This window comes from Marmota marmota, unplaced genomic scaffold (assembly GCF_001458135.2).
Source record: "Marmota marmota marmota unplaced genomic scaffold, marMar, whole genome shotgun sequence".
NCBI classification, from domain to species: domain Eukaryota; kingdom Metazoa; phylum Chordata; class Mammalia; order Rodentia; family Sciuridae; genus Marmota; species Marmota marmota.
Window position 1 is genome coordinate 9,797,551 of NW_026000242.1, and position 14,754 is coordinate 9,812,304.

The 14,754-nt window shown below is 34.0% G+C and overlaps 1 protein-coding gene across 1 annotated transcript in view; it reads left to right on the forward strand.

The window, feature by feature from the left end:
- The window catches only part of LOC107145840 (NXPE family member 1-like), a 28,171-nt gene extending 20,023 nt beyond the window's left edge, over positions 1-8,148 (forward strand). The window contains exons 4-7 of the mRNA XM_015489853.2: positions 159-531; positions 2,939-3,000; positions 7,005-7,217; positions 7,572-8,148. Of these exons, the coding sequence (XP_015345339.2) occupies positions 159-531; positions 2,939-3,000; positions 7,005-7,217; positions 7,572-8,107 (1,184 nt within the window). The 3' untranslated portion in view covers positions 8,108-8,148. The remainder of the gene's footprint in view (positions 1-158; positions 532-2,938; positions 3,001-7,004; positions 7,218-7,571) is intronic.
- Positions 8,149-14,754: the final 6,606 nt, after the last annotated feature.

Below are 14,754 nucleotides of genomic sequence, written 5' to 3' on the forward strand. Positions count from 1 at the left end.
CTTAAGATTGGTATGCGGGAGGCTTTATTAGGCTGTGCTTGGGCGTGGCGGGTGTGGGTCGCTAGAAGATGATACTTGAATCAAGGCCTGAATAAACTGCTGAAAGAAGAATCCTGTGTCGTGTTTTCCCTTGCCGGCGAGGGGTCGCGACACCTCAGGAAAGGTGACAGGCTTCAACAATGGCACCTACCTTGTCAGCTTCACTCTGTTCTGGGAGGGTCAGGTCTTTCTGTCTCTCCTGCTCATCCACCCCAGTGAAGGGGTGTCGGCTCTTTGGAGGGCAAGGAACCAAGGCTATGATAAAATTATTTTCAAAGGTAAATTTGTTAATGGCACCTCCCAAGTCATTACTGAATGTGGCCTGACCCTAAACTCTAGCTCTGAACTATGCACCTACCTGTATGGGAGAGACCAGGAAGCCTTCTACTGCACGAAGCCTCAACACATGCCCTGTGAGGCCCTGACCCATGTGTGCACAATGAACCGAAGAATTTCTTACCTTTCAGTCAAGGAAAAAAGACTTTTCCATAAGTAAGTACACTTTTCAATACAATGAGAGGTTCCCCCGGGCAGAGCTACATCGCCCACTTATCCTCTCAGAGACCTCCTCTGTTGGAGGTTTTGATCAGACATTTGGTATCTTCAGAGGGCTCAAAGTTCACAAGTGCACATAATACCTATCATTTTCCTTAACTTGTTCAATAAAAGGGAGCAGCATTATATAGAACTCCATAACATATATGCCTTCTTGTAAGAACCAGGATTATTATATTTAGCAATATATTTTAATAAATTTAATGAATAAATTTCCACCTTCAGTAGAAAACCTTTCTGCAGAATAGATAGATGTTCCATTGAAAAAGATTCCTTCATGAATATATGATAACATCATGCTCCTTCACCTCCCATATCATATTCCACAGATTCTGCCATTTAAGTGTCTTTTGCATTCATCCATTTCTCCTTATGTCCAGTGCAGCTATTCAAGTTGAGACCACCATCATTATCTCAGCTACTTGACCATAATGGCTTCCAGCTTGGTCTCCCTCACATCATCAATCATACCCTCCTTGCACCCACTCAACACTGCACCCTGAGCAATCTTTCTAAAAAGCCAACTCTTATAAGTCATCTCCAGTTGATCTCACGATCAGAGACACCTCAGTGTACATTGCTTAGGAGAGAGGAGTCCTTCTACCTCTCTATGTTGTGACCTATCTGTTCCTGGAAGCCCTGGTTGAATATCCCCCTCTAACCTTGTTGCACAACTCTCCCCTATCAATCTTGGCTGTAGCCACACCATGCCTTTCTCCCCCTCTCACAAACAGATGCTCACTTCCTCGTCTCCTTGTTCTCCACTGAGATGAAAAATACTTCATTCCTTAGAATGAACCATCAGAGTTTCTTCATGCACCACTTTGAGGATTTCTTTGCAAAATGAAACTGTTATCACAAATCTCAGAACTGTGAGCCAAACCTCAGACACATATCACTCACAGAGTTCCTTGTTCATTTGCTAACTTTCTGTAAGACTCTGTCTACTTCTTTTCACTTTCCATTATGCCAAAATGTATCCCTTTACCTATGGAAACTTATTTTACCTGTATGACACTGAAATACTAGAGTAGAGCAATCTCTTTCTTAACAGTTTTCAAAGTCAAGCTTTCAAAAAATATGCTTAGAAAATGTAAGAGTAAGCAACAAACATGGAAAAAATAACACATTTCAGAATCCCAGTCAGTTATTTGAGTTTGGGCTACTGATCATTTGTCCATGACTCACTTCTGCAAAAGTAAAAATATAGTTGAATGTCTCTTCCTTCCATTTTCTCAATGGTGCAACTCATCAAATATCTTCCTCTCCACTAACTATTCTTATGCCTAAATCTCAGTTAAGATGAAGACACCTTTCCCTTTATGGGATTGGACCTGAAAGACATTCATAACAGAGAATAGTATACCTCTTAAATCTGTCAATCTGGCACCTTAGCCCCAATTATCCTCTTAAACCTTCTTAACCTTCTTACCTGCCTCCATTTACACACACACACTTGAAACAAAATGAATCCAAGAGAAGGTAGAGGTAATAAGGGGTATCAAAGCAGAAAGAGTTATACAGTCTTTCAATAACTGGAGAAAAAACATGCTGTATACACCCATTCATGTTTCAGACTGAACACTGCTTTTTGCCATTCTGACATTTGTCAGCCATTCTGACAGACATTAAGGACTCAGCAGTGGATACAGACAAATGCATGAATCTTAAAATATTCAGAAATAAAGTATGTAGAAAAGATTGAAGATGAACATAACAGGAAACATGGCTAATGAGGGAAGCAGGGGATCTGTGACAAGAGGTCTATGTGCAATGATAAGGATTCCAGGAGATAATCAAGGGCTTTAAACAATAATGCAGTTACATTTGCAATTGGAAAGAGTGTTTTGGCAGTTGTGTTGAAGAACTTAAGGGGGATAAAACTGACACAAGCTGGCCAATTAGAAGCTCACAGAAAAATAGTATATTAACTAGAATATGTAAAGGAGAAACAGATAGAAACCTCACAGACTTGAATATAATATTCTAGGATACAATGTTTGCATGCAGCAGATGAGTAGAGTTGTCCTGGACTTCAGATACTCTTAGTAGGGTTGAAAGGCTTCTATGGGTTGGGAATGTGGCTCCTTGGAAGGGGGATTGCCCAGTTTACATGAGGCCCTAGGTTAAATCCCCAGCATAAAAAAAGAAAGTCTTCCAAAATCCTAATTCATTTGCAATACTCAATATGTCTAAACTTTAAAACAAAAATAATAGTTTTCAGTTATATAAAATTAAAAATTATCCTTCACTTATAAGCAGGTGATTCATATTGTCTATGGCAAGTGGACATACAACAGGCTAATTTATTGGGGTTTTGTTTTGTTTTGTTTTGTTTTTTAAGATCCAAAGTGGGAGTTGAAATGATGAAAGACCTTAAACATATTGATGTCTCCCATTGTAACAGTAAGTCTATTCTGTGGTGGGTGCTGTCTGGTATGTCTCTTATGCAGGGGAAAATTAATCAGTATTAACTCTATTAATTATAGTTTTCTGGAGCAATATCCCTAGCATGTCTGGGTGATCTCAATCATACCAGACTTTATAGGGAGAAATCAATTTAAGAAAATTATTTCAAATTCTGTTTATAACAGATTTCAACTTGGTTTATCCTAAAGAAGAAAATAAAGTATCCTACATTCATCTCCCAGAGTCTGAGGTGCTATGCAAATGTCTTTGATGGATACCCATGGCTTCAAAGTAGGAATATTGTGCTTTTGATTTCCTAAACTATGCTAGCATAACCTCCAATCTTTACTTGATGCATTTAACAATTTTATATGGACTTTCCAACTTTTTAAATGTTTTAATTAAAAATACAAATCAATGATACATATGAAAGAAAAATATTTATATACCTTAGCTTTAAAATAACTGTATAATACCTGAGTTTACCAATAACACTGGTAACCTTGGTTATTCATGTTTTCTTGTAATATTTATTCTTCTATTCAGCAAATGTTTATTGAGGGTCTAACAGATATGAGGAATTATGGAAACTGTATAAATTAAATGCTCAGTAAGCTTGTGATCTAAAAAACATTTAATCTACCAACTGCATGATGACAGCAAAATGCCAAAGGACTTAAATTTAAGTTAACATTTGACTGAGCCCTGAAGGGTTATCAGAGAAATATGTAGTCAGAGAAACCACATAAATGTCAAGGGTAGAGTTGCCAGATTTAAGTAAAAATAATGCAGGGAATCAGTTAAATTTAAGTAATTTCTAATTGCCTATGCATACATACATTGAGATAAAGGAAAACTATTGCATGGCATACACTCTAACAGTATTCCTTACCAGAAACAGTTCTAATTTAGCATTCTTCCTGACATTTTTTAAATCTAAAAAATCTTTTAATCTGATAACTCTATTGATGAGCCAAATTATCGTGGACCTTATTGAACAGTCCAGTAGGATAAGCATATAATGGAATGTAGCAAAGGATGGAGCTAGAAAAAGAGAAATATATTAAATCATGGAGGTTCTCAAGTGCTCTGCTGCTGAGCATTTTAGTGTTTATTTAAAAGGCTAAAGAAATCCACAGAGACCAACTATGGAGGGCAGTGATATGATCCTTCTTGTGTTTTAAAAAGCAAATTTACATCTGAAAAAACAATTATTACCTATAGAAAAGTAATTTAAAATGTTACGAAGGAATTTAAATAAAATTTATATGTAGAAGAAAACATACTCTCTCTGGATGGGATGACTTCATATTGGAAAGATGTCAGTTTCCTCTGCATTAGTTTCTTATTGTTGCTATAACAAAGTGTCTTTCAATAAGAACAACATATTATCTTAGCGTTATTCTTCCAAAGCCCAACATCAGTCTCATAGAGTAGACCTGTGTTCCATTTTGAAAATTCTAGGAAAGAATCTGTTGTACCTTTTCATCTTCTAAAGGCTTCCCTCCTTCCTTGTAGCCAATCCTCTACCTCCAGAGCCATACCACCATCTTTCTGGTTTGCCTTCTGCCTCCCTCTTCCACTATGGAAGACTAATGATGTTAGACTGGAATCCCTCCCCCAGGTAATCCAGGATTATTTTTCCAGTCACATCTGGAAAATCTCTTTTGGGTGTCATTGTCACCCTACCACAATCTCTAAGCCAATGAAAAAGATGATGCAATTCTAAATTATTAACCACATGTTTAAACTATCAAGCCTATTCTATAACTCAATTAAAACGTAATAGCAATCATAAGAAAATGAATACACTGATGCATAAATATTATATAAGGTATGCTTTTCAATAATATGCTTAAATACCATCTTCTCACATATGCCAGTAACTACTGGAATGGGGAATATTTAGTAACTGCTGATTTCAAGTTTTTAGAGTTATAGTATTTGACCATCTAGGCTACAATGCTAGCAAGCCTCCTAGAAGCCCAATCATGTCACACTGACATTCCAACCAAATCACAGGATTATAAAAACTCCTGTAAACAAGCTGAATAGCCAAGATTTAAGTGGTTATCCAGGTACATTTTCCAATTGAGTCAACAGCTCCACTTTGCCATTAAGTCCACAGGTTACAAATGCTTATTGTCCCTGGTTTCTCTGGGGGATTGGCTTCAGAATCCAACTTCGACAAATCTACAGTCCGCAGATGCTCAAATTCATTATTATTTATTCTTTTATTTTTTAAGTGGACAGAAATTTATTTTCCACAGTTCTTGAGGTTGGGAAGTGAAGGATTTCGAGTCTTTTATATAAAATGGCATGGTATTTGCATATAACCTACCCATATACTCCCATATACTTTACATTTTCTCTAGATAATTTACAATACTTCATAAAATGTAAATGCTATGGAAATAGTTATTATGTTGTATTGTTTAGGGAAGAATGACCAAAAAAGTCTTTACATATTCAATACAGAAAAAAAAATATTTTCTGAGTATTTTCCATTCATGGTTGGTTGAATATATAGATACATGAACCATAAATAAAGAGGGCCAACTGTACTGTACATGTACATGTAATGAAGTACTATTCTGTGGACACAGGCAACCAGAGACTTCAAGGCCTGAGGGACTAAATAAGGAAGGAAAAGAATAGGCTGCTGGTAATCCCCTGATATTCATTCCCTACCACTCATTAGTAAAAGAAACCATTATTTTAGCTAGACCTGTGGTAACTTTCCATGTGGCTACTTACAGACATGACTCACATTTTCAAGGAGTATGGATAGAAGTGATCTGGTACACTTCTAGAGAGTACCTTTAAAAGCACAATGTTACCACCTCTTCCATTTGTCTCCTTGCTACTAGCTGAACTGCAGACAAAATCTGAGAAAGAGCAAGCCATGTTAGACTGATAAATTGAAGCCATTAGTTAGCAATGGGTAGAACAACGAGACAAAAGAGACTAGTGTTCCTCACATCATATAACATCACATTAACCTTGACCCAGTCACTCTGGAACTGTTTATGAGGAACAAATACATTTCCAATTTTAAGACATTATTTTGGTCATTCTTTTTTTTTTTTGGCCAATCTTACAGCATTCAATCTTATTTCCTATCTAATCTAGTAAGTGGTATTAGTACAGAAATGCTAATGTAACAAAACCTACAATATAACTACTGGACGTATAGGTCCGTGGTAGAGTGCTTACTTGGCATGCATGAGGCTCTGGAAAAGAAAGAAAGGAAAGAAGGAAGGAGGGAAGGAGGGAGGGAGGGAGGGAGAAAAAAATGAAACCTAAAATATGAGACACTGGCTGGGCAGTGGGGAAACAGCATAGAGAATGGCAAGAAAACATGTCAGACACCTGATGACCTTTGTTATGCCATAGCAAAGAGTTGTTGCTCTGCCACATGGGATACCTGGGAGGCAGACCATGGTAGATCCTGTGGTTCCAATGTAACAGGCTACAATATTGGTTTGTGTTGGATGCTGCATGTTACTTTTAGTAAAGTATATTTAAAAAAACATTAAGTCAAACTAGGTGTTTTAAATTTGAAGTTTTTATAATGTGCACATATTTTAAAGCTATTTTTAAACATAGAAAAATTAAGATTATTCATTCATTCATAGAACAAAGGTAATTGGTTGGATAACAAGGACACCAACTGGCAGTTCAGTAACATCATTCAGTTAGAGAACAGGCTTAAGTTACTACAGAATCGAGGGATAGTAAAGACAGGAAACCACATCAAGACTTAGCTCATGACCACAGGTGGGTGAAAATGAATAGGGAGGAGTCAGAATAATTCAAAATCTCAAAATGAGTAATCGTGCCTAAAACAAAGCTGGTGATCAAAAAATACCTCTAGTAAGACACATAAGACAAGAGTATAGGGAGAGGGAAAGAGATCAGGAAAGGGAAGGACCAAGAGAGGAGGCTGGATGTATGACATATGCCACTAACACCACTCACCACAGGATCTCTTTTACTAGAGCAAGAAAAGAGCTCAGAGAAATGCCAAATTGGAATGATGATTCCTGTCCCTGGTGGATACACTTTACAAGGAAGGTGGATAACAACATTTTGTGACCAGATTCAACTAGATAAAAATAACATCAATGGCTGCTTGAAAGGAAAACTCATTTACCTCCTGGGAGACTCAACGTTGCGTCAGTGGATCTCCTACTTACCCAGAGTTGCAAAAAGTATGTAATTATTTTATATTCTTTTGGAAGTTCGGGTTTTCTATCTTTTCTCTCACTTGGGCTATTTGGTTTTTGACTTCATGAGGCATTCTGTATTTCAGACATTTAATTTGGAGTATATTTTTTCATACTCTCATAAGACAGGTTGTTTCCCTTTTAAATTCCAATAAAAACTTTACAATTTGATTGAATTTTCACATATATGAACTGGTAGTCTTCTGCCAAGGAGGGAATAAACAAAATATTTTGCTCCCAACAAAAATATTCTAGATAGGTATTATACGTGATAGAATGTTCTTTTAAAAATATATTAATAATTTCCTTCAAGTTAAAGATCTGTTTATTTTTTATCAGCCCTGAAACTTTTTGATCTTCATGGAACTGGACTTTTTAAGAAATATTTGCTTCTGGATGCTGAAAGACATACTCAGATACAATGGAAAAAACATATCTATCCTTTTATCACTTCTCAGCTCCACTCTGTGAGAGATGCAGGTTATATCCCTCAGGAAATTGACCAGATTTCAGGTGACAAACACACAGCCATTGTCATTACACTTGGCCAACACTTCAGACCTTTCCCTATTGACCTTTTCATTCGCAGGGCCATCAGTATTCGAAAAGCTATTGAACGACTATTCCTAAGAAGCCCAGACACTAAAGTGATCATTAAGACAGAAAATATCAGGGAGATGCACTTAGAAACAGAAAGGTTTGGAGACTTCCCTGGTTACATTCAATATCTTACCCTGAATGACATTTTCAAAGATCTCAATGTGGGTGTCATTGATGCCTGGGACATGACCATTGCATACGCCTCCAATAATCTCCACCCACCTGATGTTGTGATTGGAAGTCAGATTAACATGTTCTTAAGCTACATTTGCTAAAGCATAAATATACAAATTCACTAGGAACCAACTTCCACAAGTAATGCCATGTGTATTGTCAACTAAGTTTTATTCATTTTAGGGACTAAGAAACTCAAATTTTAAAAAATAATTTGGGCAAGAAAGATACTTAAGGACAATGACAAGGGAGATAGGATGCTAAGCCAAGAAAATCAGACATAAATAATGATTATGACAGGCCTTGAGATTTTCTGCATGTAATAATAAATATTTTTACACTTTAGGCAAGTTTGGGTCATGATTTTTTTTACTCCTGGCTGAATTAACAGAAAGGATTTTTAAAAAGTAAACATATGCTTGTCATACATTCTAAAATAGTCACCTAAATTTTTCTATATAGATTGTAAATATTTTGGAATCTGCAGGCTATCCTGCCTCTGTCACAACTGCTCTACTATGCACTACAATGCAAAAGCAGCCACAGACAACATGTAAATAAATGAGTGTGTTATGTTTCAATAAAACTTTATTAGTGAACAGTGAATATTGGATTTTATGTAATTTATACACATCAAGAAATATTATTTTTCTTTTGGTTTTTCCCCAATTTAAAAAAATCAGAAAAATCATTCTTAGATCACAGGCTCCAAAAAAAATGTAATGGATATATTTGGCCTCTACACCATACTTTGTTGAATTTAAAACAAAAACTTTGGAAGAACTGAACAAAAATTCCTCAGATATTGAGGGAAAACTAATAACCAGAAAGAGAAAATAATTCCCATAACTTAAGAAAATTAATCTACCAGAAATCACCAGCAACATCACTTCCTTAGTGAAACACAAGAAACATTTCTTACTAAGGCAGATACAGACATGAGTGTCTCTCACTGGCTCTATCTACCCATCAATTGTAGTACATGTCATAAAGGAACAGAGTAACTACTCCTAGTTATTTGACAAATTCCTTAGGATAAAACAAAGAGCATAAATAGAAGAATTTAAAAGGTGGCCTGATCTTGAGATACTCCAGCCACCTCCATAGCCGATCCCCTCATGTGTTAGTCTCTACTTTGGGACAACGGAAAGGGCCTAGAGGCAGCAGCCTGCCTCAGCACTGCACGCCACAGCTCTGCATATCTAAACAAGTTGCCCAACACCACTGCATGGCCTACCCTCTCAGCCCCATCTCTGAAAGTGGTCACCTCCATCTTGGGAGACCTCTACCACCATTTTGGTTTATCTCCACTGCCACCGCACCATCTTTATATGGGGCAGCTTCCATCTTAGGATGCAGGCTAGGGCTTGGAAGCCTAACATCAAGGTACCTACAGGTTTGGCGCAGCCACTGCTACCAAATAGGGACATGCCTGTTTCCATGTAAAGACAGTATCCAGGACCTGGAAGACCATTATGAAGGTCCCTTCAGGCTTGGTTACAGCAGAGGTATCCGTGGTAGTCTACTTCTCTTGATTCCTCTCTCATTCTTCCTGTGATCTAACTAATACCTCTATATTCTCACCTCCCACTTCATAAACCCCACATCCTTTACCCCACCCCAACCCCAGGGTCTTTGTCCATCATTAGAAACTGTAGACCCTTATGCAAACTTACTATTTATACTGTAGATATTAATCAAATGCAACATTTCTGTTTATTTTAACAAAACTGTAATTGTCTAAATAGGAGTTATATGGTTTAAGGCTGCATATTATTTGCATTGGGTGCTGTAAATATTGATCTCCCCCCTAAAGGCAAGGTATTGGTAATCTGCAGGGACATTACAAGATTACAGGGTAGAAACTGCAATACCTCAGATCTGCACTGCTAGAGAAAAAGACACATAGGCAATATGAAAAAAACTAGGGAATAAAGTGTCCCAAAAAAACCCAAAATGCTATAATAATAGAATCCATTGACAGCACAGTACGTGAAATGTTAGAGTATGAGATCAGAATGTAAGAAATTAAAATGATATGTGGAGAAAAGAATGATTCAGAGAGCAAATATAGACAAAAATTGATCACTCCAACAAAGAGATAAGAGAGCAAAAATATAGCAAACGATAACATCAAGAAAGAGAGGCAGATTCTGAAAAAGAACCAAACAGAAATCCTTGAAATGAAGGAAACAATAAACCATATAAAAATTCAATAGAAAGCATCACCAATAGAATAGATCACTTGGAAGAGGGAACCTCAGACAATGAAAACAAAATATATAATCTTGAAAACAAAGTTGACCACACAGTGAAGATGGTAAGAAACCACAAACAGAATCTCCAAGAAATATGGGATAATGTGAAAAGACCAAATATAAGAATTATTGGAATAAAGGAAGACACCAAGATACAAATCAAAGGAATTCAATATTTCTTCAATGAAATCATATCAGAAAATTTCCCAAACATAAAGAATGAATTGGAAAATCAAATACAAGAGGCTTACAGGACCCCAAATGTACAAAATTATAACAGATCCACACCAAGGTACATTATAAGGAAAATGCCTAGCATACAGAATAAGGATAGAATTTTAAAAGCCACAAGAAACAGGTTTCCGATTATATATAGGTGGAAACCAGTCCAGATCTCAGCAGATTTTTTAACCCAGACCATTAAAGTCAGGAAATCCTGGAACAACATATACCAAGCTCCGAAAGAAAATGAATGCCAACCAAAACTCTTATACCAGCAAAATTAAGCTTCAGATTTGATGACAAAATAAAAACCTTCCATGATGAACAAAAGTTAAAAGAATGTACAATGAGAAAGCCTCCACTACTGAACATTCTTGGCAAAATATTCTGTGAGGAAGAAATGAAAAACAACAATGAAAATCAGCAAAGAGAGGAACTACACTAAAGGAAAAGGAGAAACCAACTCAAGTTAAAAACCAAAAATAGCCCAAGTGAGAGAAAAGATAGAAAACCCGAACTTCCAAAAGAATATAAAATAATTACATACTTTTTGCAACTCTGGGTAAGTAGGAGATCCACTGACGCAACGTTGNATATATATATATATATGATTTATACATACATTTATATGTATCTGGATTTGAATATAGTTAGTTTTGTATTGAAATGGATGTTTACAATTTGATTTAGATAAAGGTTATAAATATGTAAAGAACATATAGGCATAAGTATTTTATATATACATATATATAAATGTACAATTAGATTTAGGGATTGGGTAGAATTAAAACAAGCTTTTAAGTCTGTATGATCTTTTAACTTAAGCACCTAGAATTATAATTGTGAATTTGGGCTGCAGTCACAGGGATTAAGAATTGTTGATTAATATTAGGAATACAGTTAGAGTTATGGTAGTAATTATTATACAAATAAATATGAATATTTATAAATATAGGTATATATTTGTATATAAATATTTATAGAAAAAATAAAAAATTTATAAATATAGAGGAAAATATTTAGTGTTTTCATTTGTGTTACAGTTTGGTTTAGAAGTAAGATTTGGGTTTCTTGTAGCAATACAATTATGGTTAACATTATAGACACATACATATACATACAAATGTATATAATTATATCTATAAATATATATATAAAAACATATGGATATTCAAAGTAATATTTATAGTTTATATATGAAAGCTTTTGTTTAGGGTTAATTCAGAGTTGCAAACTAGCATTGTGGTTAGGGTTATAAATTAAAAATACCTATGAATATAAATATAAATATATAAGTAAAATTATATATAAAATATATAATTATATGTGCTTTTATCTCTAGTTAGGTTTATAGTAAGGAGAATTCTTAGGTTTTATGTTAAATATAGGGTAAGCCTGCAGAAATGAACATATATGAATGTACATATGGATTTGTATGTAAATTTATAAATATATATCTCACAATATAAATGTTCATAAAAAGTGTTTTTGTTTACATGTAACAATACTTATGAATCTATATTACATAATACATATGTATATTCATGTAAATTTTTATGGTTTATATGAATGGAGGTTTCTATGAGACATAGGTACAGAAATAAGTGTAAAAATAGTTAGCATTACTTTAGGTTTTGAACATTATTATCCAAATATATGAATATAAATATATATGAAAATATTTAAATGTATAAGGATTTCTCTATAGTTAACTTTTTTGAAATGGATGTTTACATTGTTCATATATATTTTATGAATATGTAACTGAATATATATAAAAACTTATGGGTAGGATTTTGTTTAACATTAGGATATATACATATATATGTTTATAAACATATAAAGAAATATAAATGTAAAAACATATGGGTATTCAAAGTAATAATTATAATTTTTGCATATAAGATGGTTATGGGTAGAGTTAGGTTAAGCTCTGAGTTAAGGACTAGGTTGAGGGTGAGGGTTTCCATTGGAAATATATATATATATGAATATAGAATTAAAATTATATATGAAAGTTTATAAATACATATAGTTTTATCTATGGTTACTTTAAAGTTATACAGTATTTTTATGTCATGTATTAAATCTTGGGTTTGCCTATGGCAATATATATAAAATACCTATAGATTTTTATGGGAACTTAAAAATTTATATCCCCTAGTATATAGGTACATTCAAGTAAAGTGATCTGGTCCATATGTATAAAGGTTTCTGTGGAGCTGTAGTTGTAGAGACAAGACTATTTTGTTAAAAAGGGCTAAAATTAGTGCTAGGATTTGAACATTTATATCCATATATATAAATAGAAATATGGATCTATATGTAAAATATACAATAAAATATTTATATGTATCTGGATTTCAATATAGTTAGTTTTGTATTGAGATGGATGTTTACAATTTGATTTAGATATAGGTTATAAATATGTAACTGAATATGTATGAAAATTTATGTGTAGTACTTTGGTTACTAATAGGATAGATACACACACACACATATATATGGATATGTATAAACATATATAGGAATAGATATGTAAAAACATACATGGTTATTCAATGTGATTATTATATTTTCTGTATAAAAGAACCTGGATATGGGTAGTATTATGTTGAGTTCTGAATTATGGACTAGGTTTATGGAGAGGGTTAACTTCAGAATTTATATATATATATATATAAATTTATATATACATAAATAAATTTATATATAGATATAGATATATAGATATCAATATATATGTATATAAATCTGAATGCTGAGTTAAAATTAAATATATAAATTTATAAATATATGTACTTTTAACTATGAAAATAAATACTAAAAAAATTAAAAGTGGCCTAATACAAGCCTAACATATAAAACCTAATAGCTTCTCTAACTGTAGAAATAGATATTAGATGACATAATTAAAATTGATATCTCTGCATAGAAATGTTGCACATTTCATTATATATAATACTAGATATTGGTATTTTTTTAACCTATTGCATATGTATCTTTTATATCGCTACTATTATAAAACATGTTATTTGTACAAAGTGCACAAAACTTGAAAGTGCAGCTCAGTGAATTATCAAAAAGAGATACCTGAGTAACCCAGTGGTTAGAATTAAATGCAACAGAAGATGTATAAGATCTCTATACTATACACACCAAATTTAAGGATTAAATACTTCTACAGATTAAATACAATTCCAATTAAAGTTTTTAACAAACTGTGTATACATATATATAAGATTTTATATAATTTGCTAACATGACTCTAAAATTTGTAAGAAAATGTAGACTGCTAAAAATAATCAACATACTGCTAAAAAAAGGATTAAAGAATTACTTTCCCAAACATCAAGAGTTATCTTAAAACTATAGGATTATGACAGTGTGACACTGATGCAGAGAAAAGCCAAAGACCAGTGAAACAGAATTGGAACAAAAAAGGCCCTGCAAATGCCAACATCTGCTTCATAATACATGGAGCAATGAGGAAAACACAACATTTTGAATAAATGTTATGGGGAAACAGTACAATCATGTGAAAATAAAATAAAATTGGACCCCTACATTACACTATTCATGAAAAATAAAGACCAGGGAGATCACAGATCTAATGTGAAAAGCAAAATATTAAAAGCTTTTTAAAGTGTGCATCTCACACTATCTGTAGTAAAGTCACTTTCTTTAAAATACCTAAACTTTCTAGGATCCATGCCTGGTCCTATTGCATATGACTAGTACCTTCAACTCTCCACTTGAGTTTGATAGCACCTCATCTACCAGTGAGCCTAATTCACCACTTACTCTCTTGCATGCCATGGTAAGGCCACACTCCTATAAATGTTTCTAAACATTGATTCTAAATTTCTATACTTATATCTTTAAGAAAAATTTTTATACTTATATCTTTATGAACCAGTAAAAAGAAATTTATGAACTCTTTCAGGTCCTTGGAAGAACCACATTTTAAGTAACACAATAAGAAGTAATTCTTGGGGCTGGGGATGTGGCTCAAGCGATAGCACACTCACCTGGCATGTGTGCGGCCCGGGTTCGATCCTCAGCACCACATACAAACAAAGATGTTGTGTCCGCTGAGAACTAAAATGTAAATAAATATTTTAAAAATTCTCTCTCTCTCTCTCTCTCTCTCTCTCTCTCTCTCTCTTTCAAAAAAAAAGAAGTAATTCTTCGGCTTCTGAAGACAATATAGGAAAATATCTTCATGACTTCAAGGTAGAGTACGCTTTTGTAGGCCAAGTTCTAAA